The sequence below is a fragment of the Petromyzon marinus genome, chromosome 3 (assembly GCF_048934315.1).
Source record: "Petromyzon marinus isolate PM22_M1 ecotype Great Lakes invasive population chromosome 3, UKy_Petmar_22M1.pri1.0, whole genome shotgun sequence".
Classification (NCBI taxonomy): Eukaryota; Metazoa; Chordata; class Hyperoartia; order Petromyzontiformes; family Petromyzontidae; genus Petromyzon; species Petromyzon marinus.
This window is the reverse complement of record NC_133669.1, coordinates 22148823-22171099: the sequence shown is the minus strand read 5'-3', so window position 1 is coordinate 22171099 and position 22277 is coordinate 22148823. Positions and strand designations below refer to the sequence as shown.

The window sequence follows — 22277 nt, the reverse complement described above, 5'->3', positions numbered from 1 at the left end:
CAAAATAACAAAATATATATAAAACAATAAAAAAATTTCACGACGTTTCGACCATAACTCAAACGGTCATCATCAGGTGTGTCGGTTTGCATAAATTTATTTTTAAAACGGCACATTTATTTATTTATAAAAAAAAACGTTGGCGTCACGCGCAGCGATTGGCAGTTTGCCCAGGACTAGTCCATCTATTTTTTTTTTTAAAGAGGAGGGGGGAGACGACATTTTTTATAATGTATGCTGTCTGAAAGCCACTGTAAGCGTGAACAATCAATCAAGAACTGAAATGATTTATCAAATCTTTCCAATGATTGCTAAGATAGAATCCATCTTCTCGGTTGAAATTGTCTCTGTGTTTGTATATGTGGATAGCCTCATGAACGAATCTTTCATGGTAGCCAGATGGCTTGCAGAGAATCGCTGTCTTGGAGAAGTCAATGTCATGTGAGCCTACTGAATGATAACAGTGATCTGCCACGGCCGAGGTGTTGGTCCTACCGTGTTTTAGGTCTGCTTTGTGTTCACGGATGCGGTCCGAGACATGTCGTTTGGTTTCTCCAATGTTACTACTACCACAGAGACAACTTAGTTTGTAGACGCCAGGGTACTGTATGTCCAGAATCACATCTTTTACAGACGGAAGTAGATCACAGATTTTATGTAATGTGTTGAATCGGACCTGGATCTTGTGTTTATTCAAGATTTTGGAGATATTTTTTGTGATCCCCACAATGTAGGGTAAAGTGATGGTTTTGAATGGCTCCTCAAGAGGGTCCTTCTTCATGGTTGGAGTGATAGCTTTGCGAATTGTGTAGTCGGAGTAACCATTAGCCTTAAGAGCTTGGTGTACGTGCTTGAGTTCACTGGCTATGTGTTCCTTGTCGGATATGCATTGGGCTCTATGGTGCAGAGTATTGATGAGGGAATTCTTCTGGGATGGATGGTGGTGGGAATCCGGTTTCAGGTAAGCATCCGTATGGGTAGCTTTCCTGTAGACAGAGTGGCTCATTGAACCATCAGGTCTCTTTTTTATTAGGACATCCAAAAAAGGTAGCTTGCCATATTTTTCGACTTCCATGGTAAATCTGATGGCTGGGTGTATGGAATTGATGTGGTCGAGGAATTGGTCTCGAACAGGCCAGCCATGTGGCCAGATGACAAAAGTGTCATCGACGTACCTTTTCCATGAGGTTGGGCGCAGAGTGGCAGTCTGGATGGCGTCAGTCTCAAATTTCTCCATGAAAATGTTGGCTACAACTGGAGATAGAGGAGAGCCCATTGGGGTGTCCTCAGTTTGTTTGTAGAAAGTTCCATTCCAAGTGAAATATGTATTGGTTAAGCAGTGTCTCACCAGGGGGGTACCTCAGTGTTTAGTCCTTGATTAACCAAGTCTTCAATGATTGCGATGGTGTCAGGTACAGGAACTTTGGTGAATTAGGAAACTGCATCAAAACTGACAAGCAGGTCGTCTGGGGACAGGGAAATACCCTTGATTGTCGATACCAGGTGAGTAGAATTTTGTACCGCAGAGGTGGTTTTTCCAGTGAAAGGCCGCATGATTTCAGACAGAAAACATGCCAGTTTGTAGGTGGGGGAGTTGATAGTAGAGACGATGGGAGGAAGGGGTGTATCTACTTTATGTATTTTTGGTAAGCCATATAATCTTGGTGGCCTGGCAGCAGAAGGTTTCAACGATAACTGTTTGGTTTGATCAATTAATGCGGTTGAATCAGAAATTATTTTGTTGGTTTGTATGACGAGGCTGTTGATGGGATCTCTTTTTATTTTTGTATAGCTAAAATCGTTGAGTAATTCTTGAATTTTGTTGCTATATTCTATTTTATCCATGATGACAGTGGCATTGCCCTTATCGGCTGAGAGGATGACAATGTCATCCCTCTTTTTTAATTTAAATCATTTAAAACGCTCATCTTTGCTGAGGTTGCTAGATGGCATCTTAGCGTTTTTGAGGGTTGCAGCGATTTCAGATCTTGCTACGTCTGCAGCGATGTGACCCAGGCCCTTGAGAGCCACGAATATTTGGGCAATTATATCATTAACTGGTATGTGTTTAGGTGTGACAACAAAGTTTAGCCCTTTAGCTAAAACGGATTTCAGACCATCGGAAATAGTTCTGTTACTGCGATTAATTACGACTTTGTTTACGTCTAGCTTTTTGGTGTGTGGGTCCAGTCTTTTGTTGGAGAGGAGGTTAAATTTGGAAATCAGGTTGTCCTTACATTTGGTCGACATAGTGGCAGCTGAAGAGGCAGTCATATTGTCTACATGTTCCCAATCTGATGTGGACATTGTTGCCATCAATGATAAGTGTGATTTGTAGAGTGTCTTGTCTAACTGATCTAGTTTGGTGCGTATAAGTCTGATTTTCTCTGAGATAAGAGCTAAGCTAGTTCTGGAAAGAATTCTTTTCGCATTATAAGAAGTTACAGCAGCAGAAGTCAGTGTAAATGCTATTGGTATTACCCCAGAGTCGTGGCATCTCTTCAGAAAGTTGAGAGATTCGATCAGCTGAGCCTTTTTATCCCGGAGTTTGTTGAAGGATCTCAAAGCTATGTGGAAACCCTCCCCGTAGAGGCGGTAAAATTTGTATTTAAAGCTTTCGTGACTGCAGGGATTCATATTCGTGGTTCTTTCGGTAAAGTCACGTAGAAGGGAAACAATAAAATAATAAAAATATGAAACGTTAAAATTCTCACGACGTTTCGACAGCAACACAAGCAATCAGCATGATGTGTGAAAACCACAGCAAGAAAATTTTGGAAAAAGTGGCAGTTTTTTTAACATTAGCACCACGGAAAGCCACATGGCTGGCCTGCTCTAGACCAATTCCTCAACCACATCAATTCCATACACCCAACCATCAGATTTACCATGGAAGTCGAAAAAGATGGCAAGCTACCTTTTTTGGATGTCCTAATAAAAAAGAGACCTGATGGTTCAATGAGCCACTCTGTTTACAGGAAAGCTACCCATATGGATGCTTACCTGAAACCGGATTCCCATCACCATCCATCGCAGAAGAATTCCCTCATCAAGACTCTGCACCATAGAGCCCAATGCATATCCAGACAGGAACGCATAGCAAGTGAACTCAAGCACGTACACCAAGCTCTTAAGGCTAATGGTTACTCCGACTACACAATCTGCAAAGCTATCACTCCAACCATGAAGAAGGACCCTCTTGAGGAGCCATTCAAAACCATCACTTTACCCTACATTGCGGGGATCACAAAAAAGATCTCCAAAATCTTAAATAAACACAAGATCCAAGTCCGATTCAACACATTACATAAAATCCGTGATCTGGTTCCATCTGTAAAAGATGTGATTCCGGACATACAGTTCCCTGGCGTCTACAAACTAAGTTGCCTCTGTGGTAGTAGTTACATTGGAGAAACCAAACGACATGTCTCGGACCGCATCCGTGAACACAAAGCAGACCTAAATACGGTAGGACCAACACCTCGGCCGTGGCAGATCACTGTTATAATTCAGTAGGCTCACATGAGATTTACTTTTCCAAAACAGAGGTTCTCTGCAAGCCATCTGGCTACCATGAGAGATTCGTTCATGAGGCTATCCACATATACAAACACAGAGACAATTTCAACCGAGAAGATGGATTCTGGCTTAGCAATCATTGTAAGGATTTGATAAACCATTTCGGGTCTGAATTGATTGTTCACGCTGACGGTGGCTTTCAGACCGCATCCATTATTTTCGTCTCCCCCCTCCTCTTTTCCGAACATAGATGGACTCGTCCATCTGAATAACTGCCAAATCGCTCTCCGTGGTGCTAACGTATGAAAAACCGCCACTCTTTTCAATTTTTTCTTGCTGTGGTTTTCACACCTGATGATGATTGCTTGTGTTGCAGTCGAAACGTCGTGAGAATTTGAATGTTTTATATTTTTATTATTTTATTGTGTCCCTTCTACGTGACTTTACCGAAAGAACCAAGAATATGAATCCCTGCAGTCACGAAAGCTTTAAATCAAAATCTAGTAAAACAGTTAATCTTCACTTAAGTTACTGATATTCAAAATATATACATAAATTGGCTTTCGCGACCAACATTATTCATCACAATTGATTTTCGGGTAAGATCTCGTGTGTAAAAAGAAATTGTGTTGTACAGCCTCCTCCACCCGACACAGCCAGCCGATAAAGTTGTCACGTGAGCAAACGTGCGACTGCTTCAGCAGCACCAACGTGTTATAGGGAGTGATCCACAACGCGGGTCTGGTGAACAAGGGTGCGCGGCACACATTTTACCCAAAAAAGCAAATCTTCATAAATTTTTTATTGGAATTATAAATTACAGTTAAATTGTTTCTCGCGGGGATGAAAACACCCACAGAAATGCTGCACATTTAAACACACTTTGCTTTTGCGTGATAAGAAAGGCACATTTCACACATTATTGCGTGTGAGCTGTTTGCCATGCACTCGTAAAACCGGGACTTGTTTTTTGACAGTTCTTCCCCAATGGAATCATTGGGATATTAACGGCAGTGTCAAAAAAACCTTCCCTGACCTTGAGGTTCGAAAAAAAGCCTTAAAAAAAATGTGGGCCCTTCATACGGTAGAAGCCCATATCAACAGGACACTCATACAAATTACAAACTTCTCTCTCTCAAAAAGCAAACGATTCACAGAACGTACACTTCCCCGAGGTGGAAGTTGTCAACATTATGCTGTTATTCAAGTCATGGCTAGATAATGTAATGGAAAACAAAGTTTGGGAAATTGTGTCCACTAGGAACATTTCTTTGTGTCTGTGTGAGTACTTGCGATCCAGGGTGTCCTCAAGGGAAGCGTCTGATGAATGTAAAAGTACAAAGCACAAATGCCACTAAGATTCTTCAGACACGTTATAAGCAAAAGCACAGCTGGGTACATATCATTTATCATCATGTACATGAACTAGTTTGGGAAAAAGTGCATTGTGCCGGATGCATTTCTAATAAATTGCACGTCCTGTGATGTGTGACACGCTCTTCATTTACTGCAGTAGTTCCCGTTCATCGCACATTCGTGTGCACGCACATTTACTCTATACTCGGGCATATGAATTTAATTGTATGTGTGCGTGCGTGTGTATGCATGCGACTGTGGGGGGGATGGTATCGAAGTGGTGAATGCACTGCACTATGAGCCCCGGTGACCAGAGTTTTCCGCTCACGAACAACAACAACAACAACAGAGGCGAATGTTTGAACCGGTCCTGGGCCTCCCCCTGAGTCGACTGGGCCTTAAGTTAGAACCTGGTGTTGTGCGTAAACATCAGCAATTGGGGGATACAAAGGGGGCATGGCGTGGTGTTTCTTTGGCCGAACACGCTCTCTCTGTGCGCGTCCCCCCATGACAGCACGTGTCCTAACGGTGTGTTAAGAGGCTTACATGGGGGAGGGGGGGGGGGGTGAAATCGTCGTCTTTGTTGTGCGTGTGACTCCTGTGATGTTCTCATTAGCCACGAGGCGATTAATACATCACGGGAGATGGGAGATGCACCGGAGAGTGGGCGATAAATCACACGATACTCCCGGCAGGGAGGCCCGAATTGAAAACTAAAACAACGGCATCCCTCAAAACACTGCTTGGGCGCCAATGGAGGGCGACTCCCCGTTTAATCTTCATCATCATCATCAGACCCTCGTCCGATGAGTACAAAGTAGCTTTCCATTTGAACACGTTCCAGCAAGAGCATCCTGTGCCTACAGTTTAATGTTGACAACAAAAATAAAAGACCCGAGTGAACTTCGCAAAAGCAATCTCAAATACCTACAGCTTTGGGTGTCGATGAGAGACTTGTTCAGCTTTTGTTTCTCGTTTCAAAAATCCATTTCTCTTGTCTTGCCTTTTGCGAAATGCCAAAATTCTACCAAGAAGGCACTGCTTTGGTAACGCTCCAATTTATGTGGGCAATATGATGAAAGTCTGGCTGGCAGGTCTTGTGAAAAGCACGTAACAAACACAACAGAATTCTTTGAGAAACCCAAAAAAGGCCCGGGTCGTAATACACAGCTGTACCTCACTGCTTAAAACGGGCATTTTTGCTTTCCAAAAAAAAAAGATTAATCGGTTCATTTCATGTATCTGCACTTAATTTTAACAATATTTTCAATCACATCATAAGGCATCACCCGAGACTGACCTGCTGCCCGCTAACCAGGTTTGAGCCAAAGATGGACTTTTCATCTCTAATGGACTAATCATTTCCACATTGATTGCTTCTTTCAATTAATCACTACAGTGCCGCTGTCCATTGATCATCATATACCACTGTGTGTATTTGGCAGATTAATGCACCGACATCCATTAAATGTGTCAGTCGGAAACTCTTTGAGCAATGAGGGTACGCAAATAGCTATTTGTGATGCACCCTGCGCACATTACCACCACGAGTCTGTGACATCCTGGAGTCTGTTCCACTTTGAGGATAAAGAGGCTAAATGGCCGACATCGTACTGCCCATTGCATTTGCCATTCTAGTTCTGCTAATAGGGGACGTGAGCATAGTGCAGTTGAGAAAAAAGCATTCTACTGTATATCGGACGTCTCCCACCGAGCCTCACGATTAATTCTAAAATCAACACGCATCTACCCATGATGAAATGGCCCTAGACATCAGCATTCCCACACATACTCAAAGGGTTGGAGTATTTAAAAAAGAAAAACTGAGACACGTTAATTAAAAAGTGAAATATAGCATTGCAGTACTTTCAAGGGCCATGACATCTCGAACTGCCATTGGCAGAGTTTAATAAACTAGAACCACTGTATTCTTGGTTCTTTCGGTAAAGTCACGTAGAAGGGAAACAATCAAATAATAAAAATATAAAACAATACAATTCTCATCATCAGGTGTGATGATGATTGCTTGTGTTGCAGTCGAAACGTCGTGAGAATTTTATTGTTTCATATTTTTATTATTTTATTGTTTCCCTTCTACGTGACTTTTCCGAAAGAACCAAGAATATGAATCCCTGCAGTCACGAAAGCTTTAAATCAAAATAGAACCACTGTATTATGAGCTATGTTTCGTAACATTTGTAACTGGTGTGTCCAGCATTGTAGTGTCCTTAACAGCAGTGTGGCTTCTGCAGTGGCACACCACCATTGCTGCAGAGAGCTGGGATATCCGGTAATTTCAGTAACGATTACTCCACAGATTATCCGTTTGATTACACTAGTTAATCGGATAACGCGAATATATTGGGGGGGGGGGGGGGGGGGGTTGGGAAACAAACACAAATCTCACCACTTTTTCTACATGTGCCGCTGGATGGGAGGTGACGGGCAGGACTTGGTGACATCATTGGCGTCGTGAAGCACATTACGCTGCGCATGACTTGTAGGGAGACTTTCTAGCCTTTTTGGAAGGCAGTATGTGGGGATGGTCGCCGTTTTAAAAAACATGTCCGAGTAATCGACCATCAAAGAAAATATGTTAGATCATAATTCTTAGCCTATCAAAAGTCTTAATCAACGAACTGTACCAGCTGTACATGACTGTCACATGCCTAGTTGTGTGAAGTCCTTACCAAGCTGTTGTCGGTCACAGCGGTTCTTTGACCATACTTAACCACTGAGGTCAGTGAGGGTTGGTGAAGATGCTGTCTGTATCACAGTGAAATATTAAAAAAAATGCTGCATTTAACACAGTTGTATTAAGCTGCCAGAATAGTGAAACCCTCACTTAAGACCGGAAGCAAGTGAGGGCTTCATTATTCTGGCAAATTGCCCGATGATGCTGGATGTAATTACCAGCGAAACGTCGTACTCAAAAATTGTAAATGTTGTGGTTTCACTCTTCAACACACCGGTGGGCTGAAGTAGTGAACTATTTGTCTTTTGTCAACGTGACACTTTTTTACCGATTGGCCGTGTCGGGTGGTGGAGGGTTACGACACATTTATAAATAACGCGATCTAACCCAAAAACATTTATTTATGATTAAAGGTCCCTGCCCAAACAAGCAATGAGGTGGTGCTTTATCTGTCTAGGTGGCCTTGAATTTCCACATTATCATGGTACGGGGTCAGTTTCCCTCTACAAATACCACCTTTCATTTCCCACAAAGGGATACAAATGTTATTGACCTTAGACGGATGACATTCTAAGTGGACCCCTGGCCAGGATTTGAACTCATATCACTCCGAATATAAGCCACGAGCCGAAACCACGGCCTCACCCGAACCCTGCCCATATGGCCATGCTTGGGACTCATAAGCTCATGGGGTGAGGTCCTCCAGCAGCCGAGCAATTCTCCTGGCAAGGTGTGAAATTTATTTTCCTTTTAAACAGCGCACAAATGAAAAACCACACAGCTGCTGCTTTTGCTGATACCATAAAACATAGGTTTCATAAATTTCACTGTGAGGTGTATTGTCTCTTAGAGCATGTGCACATGTTACAGTATATACAGCCATAGTATATGCATGCTGACAGTATCCATATGTTGATGAAAAATGCACTTGCCCTCTATTAAAATATTCAGACGGAGACTTCCTGCACTTAAATTGTCCTTGTTATTAATTCACACTAAAAGTATTGCACTGGTGTGGAAGAAGAAAAAATATGATCAAGGCTGAAAACCAAAACATCTTGCTAAACTAATGCAAATGCAAACACTGCACATTTTTCACTGAGGCAAGAAAAACATCCAAGCGTATATTGATGAAGGCATGCGGATTTGAAACATTTTAAAATAGATTTGTGTGAAATTTCTCATTCTATTTCAGAGCTTACAGAGTTGTACTCGTATGGACAATTTGTGCATTTATTTAGGGAGCCATCGCAATGTATACTCATTATTTAAATCTACAGCAATAATCGCACGCAATTAACAATTTTATTTTAGGGTGAACAAAACGCGCGTACATTTTTGTTTAAATTTCCCGGCATGCAGTATAATAATTACGATGCGATAGTCACGTAATGGAAACCTTTGTCTATTTTATAATCACACACAAAAGAAAATGCGTCGTACAAAAAGCGCGGAAAATAATAATAATAATAATTCCAACAATAATTGCTTCTGGTCACATTCGCAGTGCTTTCTCATGGTGGTTGGAGGTCAGAGGCTCTGACATCCACATTGTGAAATGGAGCACGTGCATCTGAGATCTTGGGTTCAGGCCCTCAGGCTATGCAGTTAGTGTTGCCTCCTTTGATCAAAATTATAGGAAAGCATTCTCACGGGTATGGAGTTCTTGTCCTAGTTACAAACCACTGAACAAAAAATAACCCCGTGAAATGTAGTTTTGGTCATGCAAATGTCTACAGTAATTACGTCGACTTGTATAAGTTTACATCTTTTTTTCACCACTCATGCCAATGTTTTGCAGGCGACGGTACACGCATATTCATATCGTCGCCCACTCACGATGCGTCCACCCAGTGCATCACTGCCCCGACACGATCTACCGCGAGATCGCCGAAAGTGCAGTGCACCTCACTCTGAGCGATCTCAGCATTTGCATGCATCCTTCGTGCTCGCACAGGTGACGAGAGGCGGTCGTCGACTATAATTCTAAAAAAAAAAACAGCAAAGACGTGAAAACACTTGATACCTTCAATCACAAAAAAGCAATGTAGGAAATGGACGTGGCAGAAGAGATTGATTCGATTCTCGTGACCAAACCCCCAGTTTATACGACCCTGTCCTCTAAGATGTAATCAGAGGACTGCTGCGATGCAAGTTGCACTTCAAATGATCTAAAGGTCGCTCAACTGTCCGCTATCACCGACGCTTTCACGTGCTCAGAAATGTCAATTTCCGTAAGGAAATTTCCGTGAGGAAATGGACTCACGGAGAGAATTTCTCGCTTGTTTGGTCGAAAGTGCTCTTTCGTTTGCATGGAGGGTTTAAATGGACAGGCAATAAAATGTTGCGTTTTATTGTTCCTGTGCACCCGAGTTCGTGAGCAGGTGCTATGTGGATTGTTATATCGTGGGATAGGGAGAGGTGGTGGTGGTTTGATGAAGCCTTCATCCAGCAGTGGATTAATAATGGCTGCTGCTGATGATGATTGTTCCTGTGATATAACCTGTCCAAGATGTGTGCCTGGTACCATCTCACAAGGCAGTGTGTTTGGAAAGAGTCCAATTCTGCAGCTGATGATCATTGATTAGCATCAATAATAATAATCACACTGGAAGTTTTATTTTAATACAGTGCTAAGAATTGTATTCACCGCAATCATTAATCAACACATAAGATGTATGAATCATCACAATTAATCTACGTATGTGCATGTGCTGATAAATGTTTTAAAGAAGCCCCTATATTTCCAAAACAGGGAAGGTGAATGTCAGTGTTATTAATGTTATACGCCACAACAAATGGATGGTAATATATAATCGTTTATATGACAAGGATTACTCAGCATGAAGTGCATTTGCTGAAAGAAAAATAATCATTCACCTTTATGTCTTCAGGGTCAATATTTTCCTTTTGGCAATTTGCAACGCAGCACATTTGGGACCAGATTTGTGTTCCTTACAATTGTCAACAATCCATAGCTCTTACGCGGATATTTTCGAAATGTACAATACAAACACAATATTCCTGTATGGCATCCTTACACTCTGGCTTGCTAGAACGCAGTACGGCAAACATGTAGACGCCACTTGTTCCGTCTGTGTGGGATAGAGTGTTTCCCCCTCGCACGGCTTCCTCCAACAAGTAAACACTGATCAGTCAGCCGATGACATCTTAATATGTAGAGGACCGCAGAGTTTGGACAATTGTTGGTGCTGGCTCATTACGTGTCTGTGGTTCATCACGCCTCTGAGATGTTCTTTCTAGAATATGGTGAGCAAATATTGTGCGCGCTACAAGTCAACATTATTTTGTACTATTATCATCGGCAATGATCTATCACCTGCCGGATGAAGATCTCCCCCATAAGCTGTCCCCGATCCGCCATGATGTTGCGATGGAATGATTCGCTGTAGCTGGCGCACTTGATCTGATCGTATTTCTCCATTGCAACGGCTGACCTCCTCTCGGGAGTGTTATCCCCTCCCCTTGGCTGCCACTCTGTCGCTAGTCTCGACCACCGGCTATCTTCCCTCTATTCAATGTGTCCTGCCCAAGCCAACTTACTTTTATAAACAGCCAATATGATGTGTCTGACTTGAGACTGTTCTCTGACCCAGGTTTCCCTCTCCGTCTGTCTCTCCGTGCAATTCCAAGGAATGTACCTCTCCACCATTCTCAATGCACTTTCATGTTCTTTTTGTCAGAGTCAATGTTTCTGATATATTTGCTCCGGCAGGTGATATCATTCTTGAGGCACATTGGCAGGTGGCTTTTCATTCATTTCAGTTCTCTAAATGGACTCGTAACAACTCTGAAGTTCTACACCCATGTATGGATGTAGAACTTATTTTGCACCATACGTAGCCAACCGAGCTAATCGGAGGTGCAGAGAAAAGATAACAAACTATCGTAATTATACTTTGCTGTAATGATATCCTCAACAGTTTAACAATGTACACAAATCGTGTTTTTTTTCTCTTTGGTTCTTTCGGTAAAGTCACGTAGAAATCAATTAAATTAAATAATAATAGAATACGACGTTTCGATTACAACACAAGCAACCATCATCAGGTACAAATGAATGAGAAAACAAACATAGTAAACTTGGAAATACAATGCAATACAACACAGATATTCGGCCAACACAACAGTCAACACCCCACCTGGTTGATTACATTCTTCCAAAGATTGCTAAATTTGAGAGAGAGACAAAACATAGATACGGAGACACACAGACAAACACACAAGTAGAGCCGAGACTCATACAGAGACAAACAGCGAGAGACGCACACATAGGCACACGGAAAGACAATGTCTTTGTGTCGAGGTCTTAAATAGAGAGAGGGGGTGGGGCAGAGGGGGAGTTGTGTGGAATTCCTGCCCATAGCGGCCGGAGGAGAGAATGAACTTATAAACAAGCACGGAACACGCACGGTATAAAGCAAATTTAGTAAAATCAGGAAGTGTAATGCAATGCAACACAAAGAGTCGGTTAGGACACAGTTAACGCATAGCCTGGTTGATTACGTTCTTCCAAAGATTGCTAAATTAGAAGTTAAGTGTGAAACAAACAAGCAGGGCAAACCCTCCCCGGTAGAGGTGGTTCAAACTAGATTCGAAGCTTTCGTGACTGCAGGAATGACTCTTTGGTTCTTTCGGTAAAGTCACGGAGAAATAAATTTAATTAAATGACTTTACCGAAAGAACCAAAGAGTAATTCCTGCAGTCACGAAAGCTTCGAATCTAGTTTTTTTATATCTAATATTTATCTTGAGGCCACCCGTTGAAACCTTCATATCCATCAGTTGTTGCAATCAATGTCATCCTGTTAACTCATTTACCAACTTACTACACGTTTACAAAGATATTAAATACCTCAATCATGCAGTGATGTCTCAATAATTATTATCTTCAAAAAGGGTAATAAAACTGACTTGAACTACAGCCTCGTATCGCATGCGTACATTCCAGCACCCTTGGAATGGTTTGCTATGTTACGGATCTAGAGATTGCCCTTATTATTATTAATAATACATTGTTCAAGAAGATTACTGGGAACAGTATAACGTTACATGTTCATAGGCAAGCCAACCACATGAGCAAACCAGGTTTAGAAAAGATTTCTCTACCATCGAATGCATACATGCCATAAATCAGACTGGTGACGACTGATGCATATTAAATCTCACTGTGCCTAGCCTTTCTAGACAATGAAGAGGCATTTCACCAGTGGAAATCGATGCAGTCATCAAAGCTTTCACAAAATAGAAAAAAAAGATTGGAATAATGAGAGCAATTCACAAAAATGGAATTACTACACTGAGAACGTGTTGAATTGTACAAAATAAAAATCAGAAGCAGAAACGATTTGGCCAAAGTTAGAAGATTTTTTAGGAGATTATTTTTTTTAAATGAAAATTGGAATAGACATATAAATGGGTACACATGAATGGAGAAAATATTCCGCAAGGACACGTAAACAAATTCAACAGCAGTTGAATAAAAACAAATTGAAAATTAAACTCACCTCAATGCTGTTAAGTAGGAAACAGAAAATTACCATTTTCACCTGAATTAATGTGTGTAAATTTGCAAGTAAAAAATATCCAAAGTGATACCTTGCTCAAAACGAGCACTGAGGCAGTATTCACCGTCTATTTACAGCCCCATGAGACAGTGCTGAAAATTCCACATTCATATGTCTAGGACGACTTCATCCTTCGGGAAACCACTGTCGACATCCCCACAAAGTGTCACTCATTTTAGCAACCCCCAACGGATGATTGTCCGAGTTAACCCCCCCCTGCCCCAAACCTGGATTTGAATTCACAATCTTCCAATTGGGAGCTGTTCGCTCCTGGCCGAATGAATTGGTAACTATGTGGGATGAACTCCAGCAGTCAGTCTTATGAACCCTCTCCATCACATCGACTCGCACCGAATATCCAAGTGCAGATCGCTGGACGAGAAGTAACCAGAGGCACATTCGTCAACGCGGGGGTGTTAGCGGTGGTGCAGTGGCTAGTGGACTGCGCTGTAAACCCAGCACCGCCGGTTCAATCCCCGGCCGGCTATCAGTCGTGGTGAGTGATATCTGAATCGGTCTTTTGCCCGCGACTTGACCACACCTGCACTGATCGGAGTGGTGAACCATGATCAAAATAACCACACAACTGACAGAGCGTGAGGTGGGCCTTCATTCATCAGTGGACTGACAAAAGGGCTGTATATATGCTTTATCAATGTATTTTCCAAAACTGCCAAAGTATTTAAAGATATTAATGTTAGTGGTCACAAAAGTATTCATACAATACCTCATTGCATCAAATGTTTCCATCATCATAAGCCTGGGGGGAAAATGTGATTTTTGTTGTTGTTGTTGAGAAGGTCCCTGCTTGGGATGTTTGGCCATTGCTTTGAGCATGTTGGATGCATGTGAAAAATGGAGCATTCAGAGAAAACTCCCACATATAAGGAAGATAAGGCTCAATCTCCACGCAGATACAAGCTGGGATATACTTTGGGCATAGCATAACAGATAGTAGGCACTCGTAGTGAGTGAGTGCACACTGTGAATTGTCTCTCCCCCCCCTCCGCCCCCACCACGCATCTCCTCACCTCCACAGACAAAAACTCACTTGCATTATTTCCCGCAGTGATATGACAGAGACACCACCTCTCCAACTCCGACTGGCCCGCAGTGCACAGTCTTTGGCATCCATACAACGGAAACAACGTAATAGCGTGTATTTAATCGCAAGGTCGCCCATGTGTAAATTATTCAGGTAAACCCCATTAGTCTTGCGAATTGCCGCAGCGTTAATCGGCAGTCTAGTTTTTGGCTTTAACCTGCAAGTAGGATAAACAAAAAGTGAGAGCTAAAAGCGTTTTAACAAGCTGACAAGCTCTACATTTTTTTTGATGTATTATTGGATTACGTGATGAGATTTGTGTATCTGCTCAAAGCAATCCGCTATTTCATCAGAACGAGGTTAGGTTTAAATCCGCTTAAATTTCCAGTCAAATCCAGTTAGCAGAACCGTACTGGCACTTTCAAGATGCTTACTGAAAGGAGCCGGGATGTATCTTGCCCTAAGAAATGCGCTGCTTCCAACAGTGTTGCAAGACAAAGAGTGAAAAGAGCTATCGAAATTCCCCAGATGTTTATTTTTTTTATGGAGCGATGTCCCTGCACCAGGCTTGCAAAGCAGGTGTCATAGGTCAAAGATAGCACCGAATGTACTCTGGTGGTGATCGCAACTTACAGGATTCAATTGATAAACAAGTGTGCGCACACTGCCGTGTCCATGCGATGACACGGGGTTGTACCACCCACAGAGATCACAAACGCGCAAAGAATTCTCACTTCACCCCAACCCCCCCCCCCCTCCCGCGAAGAAGATGAGTTAATACAATTAGAACACCAAAGCCAAAGCACATTCACACAATTATAGCATTGTTCATACATTGATTTCAACTGATGCTTTCCAAAAGGCGCTGTTAAGTCACTCTCGCATGCCTTGCAAAGTGCCACGTGTTTTTTTGTGTGCATGTGTTTCTTATTTAATTAAGAAAAATAGTGCCCATTTTTACATGGCTATCAATGTTAAATTCGTTGTAGAGTGATTTCCGAACACAGCGCATGCACTCGAGTTAGATAGCAGGGGTGGAGCGGTGGGCACAGTGGCTAGAGTGTGCTGCACGATACATCTGGTGAACCCAGAGTTATATTCTCAGCCGCAGCCAGCATCAGTAACGAGTGATATCTGAACCAGTCCTTTGGCCGCTTTCCCTTTCGCCAACCCCCGCCAAGCAGTGTGGTGAAGTATAGTCAAGTAACTTCAATTGATGACACGGCATGGGAAAGAATTCATCCAGCAGTAGCTTTTTACAGGGAATTATTTTCTTTATTGCCAGACCATAATGTAGACTACACGTGTAACTACGCTTTCGGCTATATGCCTCAATCAGTCATATATATGAGAAGATTTCCCTGGGTGGCTGGAGAGGTCATTTTTGTTACAAGCGAGGCTCTTTCGATGAGTCAATGGATCATTCCCCCAATGTCTGTTAAATTCTGCGTGGAAGTATAAAAAGTGCACCATCTGGTCGATACGTGGCCATGAAAGACCACGTAACATTTTTTGCAAAGAATAGACTGCCGGATAGCCTAAATTCCAAATTTAAAAAAAACTGCTCACATGAGCACAATAATCCTAACTGACCCTACATGACAACAGGAACTAGCGCATCTGACTTGTGTAACAAACGATTCACCTTAATGGGCTTTAAAGGAGGAAGGTATAGTTTATAGTGCGGGCTCTCCTCGACTTACGAACGAGTCCCATTCCCAATACACATTCGTAAGTCCGGTGTTCGTAAGTCGAGTGCTCGTAAGTAAAGAACTGCCTGTACACTGTCTGTACACACAAACGCACATATGCGGCACATTACCCCCCCCCCACCACTACACTCTTGCTAGTACATATAAACATTGCGCAATGAAAAATAATAACAAACTCAAATAACATTTTGCAATAACATCATAACTGCGTCAATACTCTGAATGCATCACCACAAACTACAATACAATTTCATTGTGAACATATTACAAGAATAATAGTTAACCAACAATACTTTAAATGCACAGTTATGTTATGGACTAAACTGTGCATGTCTAATATATATATTTAGATGATCATAACTGAGTGACTGGTTTTCAAGAATTGTTAGAAAGTCGCGCGTGATAACTACTTATAGGACAGAGCATAACGTCTCGCAAATTAAATATTACAAATATGTCATCCACATACATCAGCGAACCAAGCACTTTGCCTCCAGTCAAATGTACGCACGTATGTTGAACTTCTTTCGCACGGCACGTCGCCACCAGTGCTAATCGGATGTGCTTGGGACACCGAAAGCCCTTAGACAGCCGAGCACAGCACACTTCCAGTGACAATCACGCACCAACGCGCTGCCCGCACTCTCCTATCGCCCCCCGTTTATGAAGTAGCCTATGGCGGAACACAAGTGACAAAGTGAACGCGCGAATGGACGTAACTCTACCGGGTTGACGTTTCGAACACAAAAGACAATGGGTCAATTGCACAAGGCTCACGGCGGCTGTTGAATAGCGCAGCAGGGTGGGGGAGGGTGGAGGGTTCACCATCATTCTCATGACAAAAGGACGATCCCGACCACTCGTCGTTTGACACTTTACTCGTACGGTATATGAAATAATAATGACGCTTGTTTGCTTATGCACGACACCCGCACTGAGACACGAGACTTGACTTGTTGTTGGTCTGGAAGGTCCTGCTGGCAATTGGAGTAGGTAGGGGGGAGGGGTTGGCCAATTCCATTCATGTGACGTATGTCACTCCAATAACAAATCAAACACGTCGGAGATAACAAGATATCGCAAACAAACTGCACAAACAAATATAAAGGTTCCACCCCCACCTACCCCCGCCCTTGTATAGGCTTTAAAAGGTTGTTGGTGCAAGTGCTGTTAGCAAAAAGCAGATTTTAGAGCCGGCCAGACATCCAGTCCTGGATGTTTAACAACACCACACCAGATACTCATTTGTGGTTAAGTCGACCTAGGGGAAGGAGGAGGGCTCTAACCGGTTTAGATATCACTCGCCACTGATGTTACACACAGGCACAGTAACACACCGACTTAAGGGGGATCCTCGTGTTGCCTCAGACGCCTGTCAGCTACAAAAGACAAAGATCCCACGTGTAGCCTTAACAGACTGTTGGGCCAAGTGCTGCTAGCGGGTAGCACCTGTGAAGGCCGGCACGGCACACGAGGAGGTGGGGGTAGCCAACAACCCGAGTGGGATACTCATTTGAGGCTGAGTCGATCTAGGGGAAGCCCAGGACCGGTTCAGATAATCGTCACTGGTGTTGGGCCGTGAGCGGGAATCGAACTCGGGACGCCACCCCTACACTAGCGCTCCCCCTACACAATACCCGGTCTCACACACACCACACAAAGACTCCCACCCCCCCCTCCCCGTATAGCCTTCAACAGACTGTTGGTGTAAGTGGCGAGCACATGCCGCACATTCATCACGCACACAGAGTCACACTCAAAGTCACACACACAGTACTGTCATGCCGCCGCAACGCCAGCTGACGGATTTCGGTGTGTGTGTGGGGGGGGGGTACAACACGGACCCCCCCCTGCTTCCACTTGGACTCCCCCCCCCCCGCCCGCCTCCCCCGGGCACAGCTCCCCGACCGCCTCTCTCACCTGCGCCCAAGGGGTCCCCCCGCACTGCTCCCCGTTAGCCCGCGGCTGGTGGACCTGGAGGGGCTCCGGGCCGGTCACCTCGTCCGCTCGTGCCCGCTTGCTCTCCGGCTGCGAGTCCTGGAAGTCCTCCCTCCTAAGCTTCACGTCTCTGCTCCTCGCCCTTCCGCCCTCCTCTCTCTCCACGGCTCTCGGATCCGCCATCCAGACTTGTTGTTGTTGTTGTGCCTTTGCTTGTTGCTGGCTGCTGTTGTTGTTGGTGGTGGTGGTTGTGGTGATGATGGTTGTTGGTGCTGCTCGTGTGGAGTGGAGCGGTGCTAAATCCCGGGCCCGCACCCTCCCGTGCTGCGCTCCTCTGAGATGATGAATCTCAGCTGTGCGCGCCTTGGCGATTGCCTGTCTCTATTATTCCCCCCCACCCACCCCGTTCCTGCTCCTCCTCCTCACTACTCCTCCTGCTGTTCCTCCTCCTCCTTCTCCGTGCACACACGCTGTCAAGACGCGAAGCAGCACGGTGATGCTGGCGTGGCTCCTCCGGGCCAGCCTGACGTGGTTGTCTGTTCCCGAGTCTTCTCCGGCGCGGGGAGTGACAGTGCACAGATGTGCCGTGCGTTTATTATCACTCTCCCCCCTCCGCACCTCCAACACTTGGGTTCCAGCGCAGCAGTGCAATTCCGGAGAACGCGAATCGGGAAGAGGAGGAGGAATGATGATGTGTGGGTTGGGTGCTGTGCGGTTGTGTGCCCCTGTGCGCGAGTGCTGTGTGAGCGGGGTATAAGGGTGAAGTGGGAGGGAGGGTAGTCGGGGGGAGCTGGTGGCGGTGGTGCTGATGATGAGCGGGGGTTACGCTGAGGCACTCACGATCCTTCCACGCTACATCTCGGTCGTTGCGGTCTCACGGTTCTCGGATCGGCATCGTCGCGCGGAAAACAGCGAGAGCCACGACGTCTTTAGCGCACGCCGAGAGACGCGCGTTGAGTATACAGTGGGGGTGCTGTGCCTAAAGGCTGCGAAAGGAAGATGTGTCACATCCGGGCTACCCTCTTTGCTCGTGTGCAACGGCGAGGTCGACGCGGGCTCTCTCTCTCTCCCTCTGCGTACGCGCGCCGTGCACGGGGCCGTGCGCTTGCATGAGCGCGTCTATGTGGGGAATCACAGTGACAGTTCCAAATATCTTCCTTGAGCAGTAGTTGCGCGGCGGATCCGCGCCACCCCCCCCCCCACCCACCCACCTCCTCCCCATTAAAGGGCCACACGCTGTACAGCCACGCGCCACAGCAATTGAGCGCAACGTTCACAGAACGTGGCGGAGGCGCTGTGCATGCATGCATTGTTGTGTAACGGGGTGCGTTTTGTTTCCATGTTACGGACGACAACCCGTGCGCATGTTCTTGAAGGCGCCGGGCGCGTCTCACTTTGGAGGGGAAAAAAATTGACGAAGGCTACGCTTGCGGCGTTCGCTTTTACGCATTAACCCATTGGGCGCTTTCATACATTGGCACGGAGATTTTTTGCTGCTGTTGTTTTGTTAATGCGTTGTCAGTCGTAGTCGTGAACACGTCCTGTCTCGCATCCATCCCAACTCATAGCCGGTTATCAAATTTGACATTCAAAATCACAAAATCATTGGACACCTGAAAATAAAAACTCCAAACGCTCTGATGCAGTAACCTCTCGTTATGTTAATCAACTCAGGCGCGCATCCCCTCCCCTACACTATTACCCTCGTAATTGAAAATTCCAACGGTTGTTAAACAACAAAGAGTAGCTCCCATATTCGCTCGTTACTATCTCGGACAATTAGAGCCGCTTTTGCCACGAGCAATAATAATAACTGTACGCATTGTACGAGATACGTACGTACAAGTGTGACTGAGCACAAAACGATGATACTATTACACAATTTATTTTCACCCGTCATTATTAATTCCAAACTATGCTTTGGGGTTCGAAAAATAGTTCCATTACAATGGAGTGGCAGGCAGATTATTTTTTGGATAAGTCAATTGTTATTCTCTCATGCGTAGACGAGTATGTGATGATACAACAGTGGCCCAAACTCATGGCAAGTTAGAATCCTTGTGCTGTGATTGTGAAATACAATCAGACGTGGGGTTAGTTACTCCCTCAAAGCCTCCAGAAACGTATTACTGATGCTGATATTAACACTGCAATGTGGACCCTTTTTTGTGTGTGTGTATGTAGAAACAAAGACATGGTGAAAGTTTGTAAACTCATTCATATCTGACGTCCAATTAAAAAAATATATAACTTTGATAGCAAGTTATTTTTAAAAAGTTACGAGGAAACTTAAACTTACTAAGCTAGAATATAAATCTTTTCATAATTAGACTGAATTAATTGGCTTCTAGATTATCTGAACGTTTGGCACGTGTTACTTCGTGAATTTAATTGAAGGCAAACTTTGGCTATCATGCATTACAAATAGTGTATGTAGCGAGTTTTCTTATGCAAGTTATAAGTAGAATTGCATGTAATAAACCATGATAAAACTAACCGAGACTGCACCTGACCTCATCGGATCTCAAGCGAAGCATTGCAAGCCCTGGATAATGCTTAGTTGGGCAACCACTATTCGCAACGACACTACATTATCAGCAGAGGGTAGCAACAGCAAACTCCATCGTTGTTCTGTACCGTACTGCAACGTCTATGCTCCCCCACCGTCACCAACCCGCACACTGACCAACATGGGGAAGTATCGTCAAATAACCACGACGAACCTGCACGCAGTGGGGAGAGCCCTCAGCCACCCATCGTTTGAGAAAGCCTCCGTACATGCATGCAATTATTTTACCAGGCTTCACGGATCACCTGAAACAGACAACCTTAATTGCGTTAATGGCATTAACAACAGCTGCATGTATCGCAAATGCTCAGAAATCCTGACCGTGCTCTTTGATATATAAATGACAAGTGGCACTGCTATGGGTGGAATCAAATTTCTGACAGTGCCCATCTCTCGTGTCAAGGCCGGCTCATTGCCGCTCTAATATAACCCCGGGCTACCCGCTATTTTCCTGACCAGAGATAACGTTTTCATATGCAAGTCATAGAGCCTTCCCAAGGAAGATATGCACTATAATTCTGAATAATGGAGCACTGTGGGTTACGTACTCTATGCGTGTGCAATTGCGTGCACGCTATTTCTTGTGCATTGCGCCTTAGCCCCTCTGCTTGAGCGCGTGCGTGCACAGTGTGCACATCATTTACGCCGGTGTTCACGGAGGTACCATCCGTTTCTGGAAAGATGTCAATCTACTGAATTGAAGGCCTCCTTCCAATGCCACCTCACCCATGACGATCTTTGACCATGCATTACCATGCCGGTCCTAGCGTGGGTTGGCGAAGGTGATAAGAGACCCAGGTACCGATTAAGATGTCACCGACCGATGATGTTAGCCGTGGCTGGGATTTGAAGTCAGGTCGCCGGGTTTATAGCACCGTGTGCAAGTCACTGCACCGCTACTGCACCCATCTTCCATTACTAAATAATTATAATTAGAAGCTATAATTAATATAAATTATATATATATTGAAAAAAAATATTACATATACATGTTACAGCTACACTGAGATTGCATAAAAGGTAGTCGTAAAATATACATCTTAGGAGGAGTGGGTAAAGGAGATACAACTATAACCAAGAACATTCACAGTTGGCACTCAAACGGAATTTCCGAAAATTGGATTGGGGAAATGACCGTGCTCTTTGAAGGGGGGAAAAGATAAATGGTAAAAGTTGTAACTACTTCTGATTTTCCCACAACACGGTCATTATAACAGCCAGCGGTAATGAAATACTGTACAGGAAATCATTTAAGGACTTTACGGAGACGCCTGAGATTTGGGTGCAAAAAATTAATTTCTTTCATGCAAAACAAATATACCTACAGCAAGTTTGCTGAACAAATTAAACAATTGCTTGAGGGACATCACGGACCCTGATGAAGAACACGGAACGAAAGCTGAAAAGTATGCTAAGAAGTATGACTAATTACATTCTGGGAACATTGCTTAGAAACAAAAAGAGGAACACACGGTTCAGAGAACAAATGCAAATTAGAAACATCGTGTTTAAGTTTTGATTTAAAGCTTTCGTGACTGCAGTAATTCATATTCTTAGTTTTTTCGGTAAAGTCACGTTGAAGAGAAACAACAAAATATATATAAAACAATAAAAAATTCTCACGACGTTTCGACCATAACTCAAACGGTCATCATCAGGTGTGTCGGTTTGCATAAACCGACACACCTGAGAATTTTTTATTGTTTTATATATATTTTGTTATTTTGTTGTTTCTCTTCAACGTGACTTTACCGAAAAAACTAAGAATATCGTGTTTAAGGTTATACAAAAAATATAAACGGTGTGTTCCAGGACATGTCGCTGGAAATGAAGATGACCACTGGGTGAAGCCGGTG

The 22277-nt window shown here is 43.9% G+C and overlaps 1 protein-coding gene across 3 annotated transcripts in view; it reads right to left on the bottom strand.

Annotated features, from left to right (window-relative positions):
- RBFOX3 (RNA binding fox-1 homolog 3) overlaps positions 1-18218 on the bottom strand; it is a 308060-nt gene extending 289842 nt beyond the window's left edge. Inside the window, exon 1 of one of the 3 annotated variants that reach the window (XM_032979345.2) lies at positions 17835-18218. In XM_032979345.2, the coding sequence (XP_032835236.2) occupies positions 17835-18035 (201 nt within the window). In that variant the 5' untranslated portion in view covers positions 18036-18218. Of the gene's footprint in view, positions 1-16425; positions 17572-17834 lie in introns of those variants that run through there. The other 2 variants (XM_076052877.1, XM_076052884.1) reach the window with 2 other exon arrangements.
- Positions 18219-22277: the final 4059 nt, after the last annotated feature.